Source organism: Chrysochloris asiatica, unplaced genomic scaffold (assembly GCF_000296735.1).
Source record: "Chrysochloris asiatica unplaced genomic scaffold, ChrAsi1.0 scaffold00032, whole genome shotgun sequence".
NCBI lineage: Eukaryota > Metazoa > Chordata > Mammalia > Afrosoricida > Chrysochloridae > Chrysochloris > Chrysochloris asiatica.
This window is the reverse complement of record NW_006408550.1, coordinates 12,734,710-12,737,456: the sequence shown is the minus strand read 5'-3', so window position 1 is coordinate 12,737,456 and position 2,747 is coordinate 12,734,710. Positions and strand designations below refer to the sequence as shown.

The 2,747-nt window shown below is 45.1% G+C and overlaps 1 protein-coding gene across 1 annotated transcript in view; it reads right to left on the bottom strand.

The window, feature by feature from the left end:
* CAPZA2 (capping protein (actin filament) muscle Z-line, alpha 2) overlaps positions 1-595 on the bottom strand; it is a 55,342-nt gene extending 54,747 nt beyond the window's left edge. The window contains exon 1 of the mRNA XM_006859359.1: positions 59-595. Coding sequence (XP_006859421.1) covers positions 59-595 — 537 coding nt within the window. The remainder of the gene's footprint in view (positions 1-58) is intronic.
* Between the last annotated feature and the right edge of the window lie 2,152 nt (positions 596-2,747).

Here is a 2,747-nt window from a genome sequence, read left to right as displayed (position 1 = left end):
TTCGGTGCACACACCCTACAAGGAGCGGAGCGAACAGGCCCGGCTGCGTCCAGCTCACCGCGCAGGGCCTCGGTGACTGACAGGGGCAGGCACTAGACCGCAGCGAGGAAGCGGGGAAGGAAGGGCAGCCGAGGGCAAAGGCAATGGGCGAAGCCCCTCCCGGGTGGCCAGACTCCGGACTGCTACGCCGGGGCTCTGCGGGCTCCTGATCGACGTGTTCCGTCGCCCCCGCAGCTCTTACCTTCTCCTCATCAGACAACTGCTCCTCTAGATCCGCCATCTTTCTTCTGGCGACAAATTGCGGCGGCGGCGGCAGCGGCAGCGGCAGCCACCTGACTTCCCCCTTTTCGTGCGGTCCTCCGTGCCGCGCGCCCCCGCTGTGGGAGGGGCGTGCGCGCAGCCACGCACGCGCCCCGGGAGCTCCACCTCTTTCTGCCCGACCCGCGGGGCCGGTGTGCAGCTGTGCGCATGCGCGGGCTCCTCGGCGCCCTGGGAGGGAGAAGGAGTCGCCGCCTACCGCAGGCTTGTAAACGTCGTGAGCATAGGATTCGCTCCCTACCGGTGACCATATGGGGCCAGCCTGCAACGAGTACATTATGAGCCCTTGATTATGTTCCCATCAAGCGTGAACTCTGCCAGCTAAAATGTGAAAAGCTGTACAAATGCAAGATTTTTTGAACGCTCAGTTATTTTTTTTCTCTAAATATTAAGGGAAAAAAAAATCCAACTTTAATTTTAGCATGCTCATAGAACTAGGCCCATAATTGGAAGAATGTTCTTGATATATTAATTCAATCACTCAACAAATATTATAGGGCCTTTATTGTATGCCCTCAGGCACTGGGTTAAGTCTGTGAATAAACAATGTTGATTAAACAAGCATATTGGGCAGTTAGGGAAGGCACTGTATAAATACTTGAATCCTATGCTATTGAATAAGATTGTCAGGTAAAGTACAGGAATGCCTATAAAATTTTAATTTCAGATAGGTATAAGTACTCGTGTATCCTATGACGCATTAAGACGTTGAATGTAGTTCATTCAATTTGGACTCAGCAAGCCTACTTCCGCAGCATGAAACGCTGACCTGCCAGGTCCTGCAATATGCACACAATCAGTCCTAGGTTTGAGTCCATTGCTGCTGCCACTGTGTCAATCTCGTTGAGGTTCTTCGCCTTTTTCTCTGACCTTCTACTCAACCACGCATGGTGTCCTCCTACAGGGACTGATAACCTCCAGATAACGTAACCAAAAAAAAAACAAAAACCGAAATCTTGCCATCCTTGTTTCTAAGAAGCATTCTGGCTATACTTCGAAGACAGATTTGTTCGTTCTGATGGTTTATGGTATGTTTCTTCTTCTTCAACAACAACATGATTCAAAGACATCAATTCTTTTGTTGTTGTCGTTAGATACCATTGAGTCAGTTCTGACTCATAGTGACCTTATGCATAACAGAATGAAACACTGCTCAGTCCTGCAATTCTTTACAATTGTTACGCTTGAGCCCGCTGCTGCTGCTACTGTGCCAATCCACTTCCTTGGGGGTCTCCTTTTTCCCTGGCCCTTCCCTTTACCAAGCATGATATCCTTCTCCAGTGACTGGTCCCTCCTGATAATATGTCCCAAGTATGGGAAACAGTATCGCCATCTTGGCTTCTGAGGTATTTGGCATTCTGGCTGTATTTCTTCCAACACAGACATGTTTGTTTTTCTAGAAGTCCATGGTACTTTAAATATCCGTCTCCAACACCATAACTCAAATACATCAATTCTTCTACAGTCTTCCTTATTCCTTGTCCCAACTTTCACATGCATATGAAGCTATTGAAAACACCATAGCCCAGGTCAGGGGCACCTTAGTCCTCAAACTGACATCTTTGCTCTTGAGCACTTTAAAGAGTCTTGTGAAGCAGATTTGCCAAATGCAATGCGTTGTTTGATTTCTTCACGATTGCTTCCATGTGTGTTGTAGTGGAGTCAAGCAAAATGAAGTCTTTGAGAACTTCAATCTTTTACCCATTTACCATGATATTATTTATTTGTCCAATGGTGAGGATTTTTATTTTCTTTACATTGAGGTACAACCTATACTGAAGGCTGTGGTCTTTCATCTTCATCAGCAAGTATTTCAAGTCCTCTTTGCTTTTAGCAAGCAATGTTGTATCATTTGGATGTCACACAGCTGTTAATGAGTCTTCGTCCAATCCTGATGCCACCTTCTTCTTCGTATAATAGTTTCTTGGATTATTTGTTCAGAGTACAGATGGAATAGTGTGGTGAAAGAACGCAACCCTTGTATACGCCTTTCCTAATTTTAGACTATTCGGTGTTCCCCTGTTTTGTTTGAACAATTACCTCTTGGTCTATGTACAGGTTCCTCATGGTCACAATTTAGTGTTTGGGAATACTCAATGTTGCTCATAGCTTGTCATGATCCACACAGTTGAAAGCCTTTGCATAGTCAGTCAATAAAGCACAGGTAAACATCTTTCTGGTATTCTCTGCTTTCAGCCAAGATCCAGCTGATGTCAGCAGTGATATCCCTTGTGCTTTGGGCTTCCTTATCAATTATCTGGTTTTTGCATGCATATGAGGTAATTGAAAATACCATGACTTCAGTTAGATGCACCTTAATTTTCAAAGTGACATCTTTGCTTTTTAACACTTTAGTGTCTTTGTAGCATATTTGCCTAATGGAATATAAATTGCTTGATTTCCTGACTTAAGACATACTTCTACTAAAA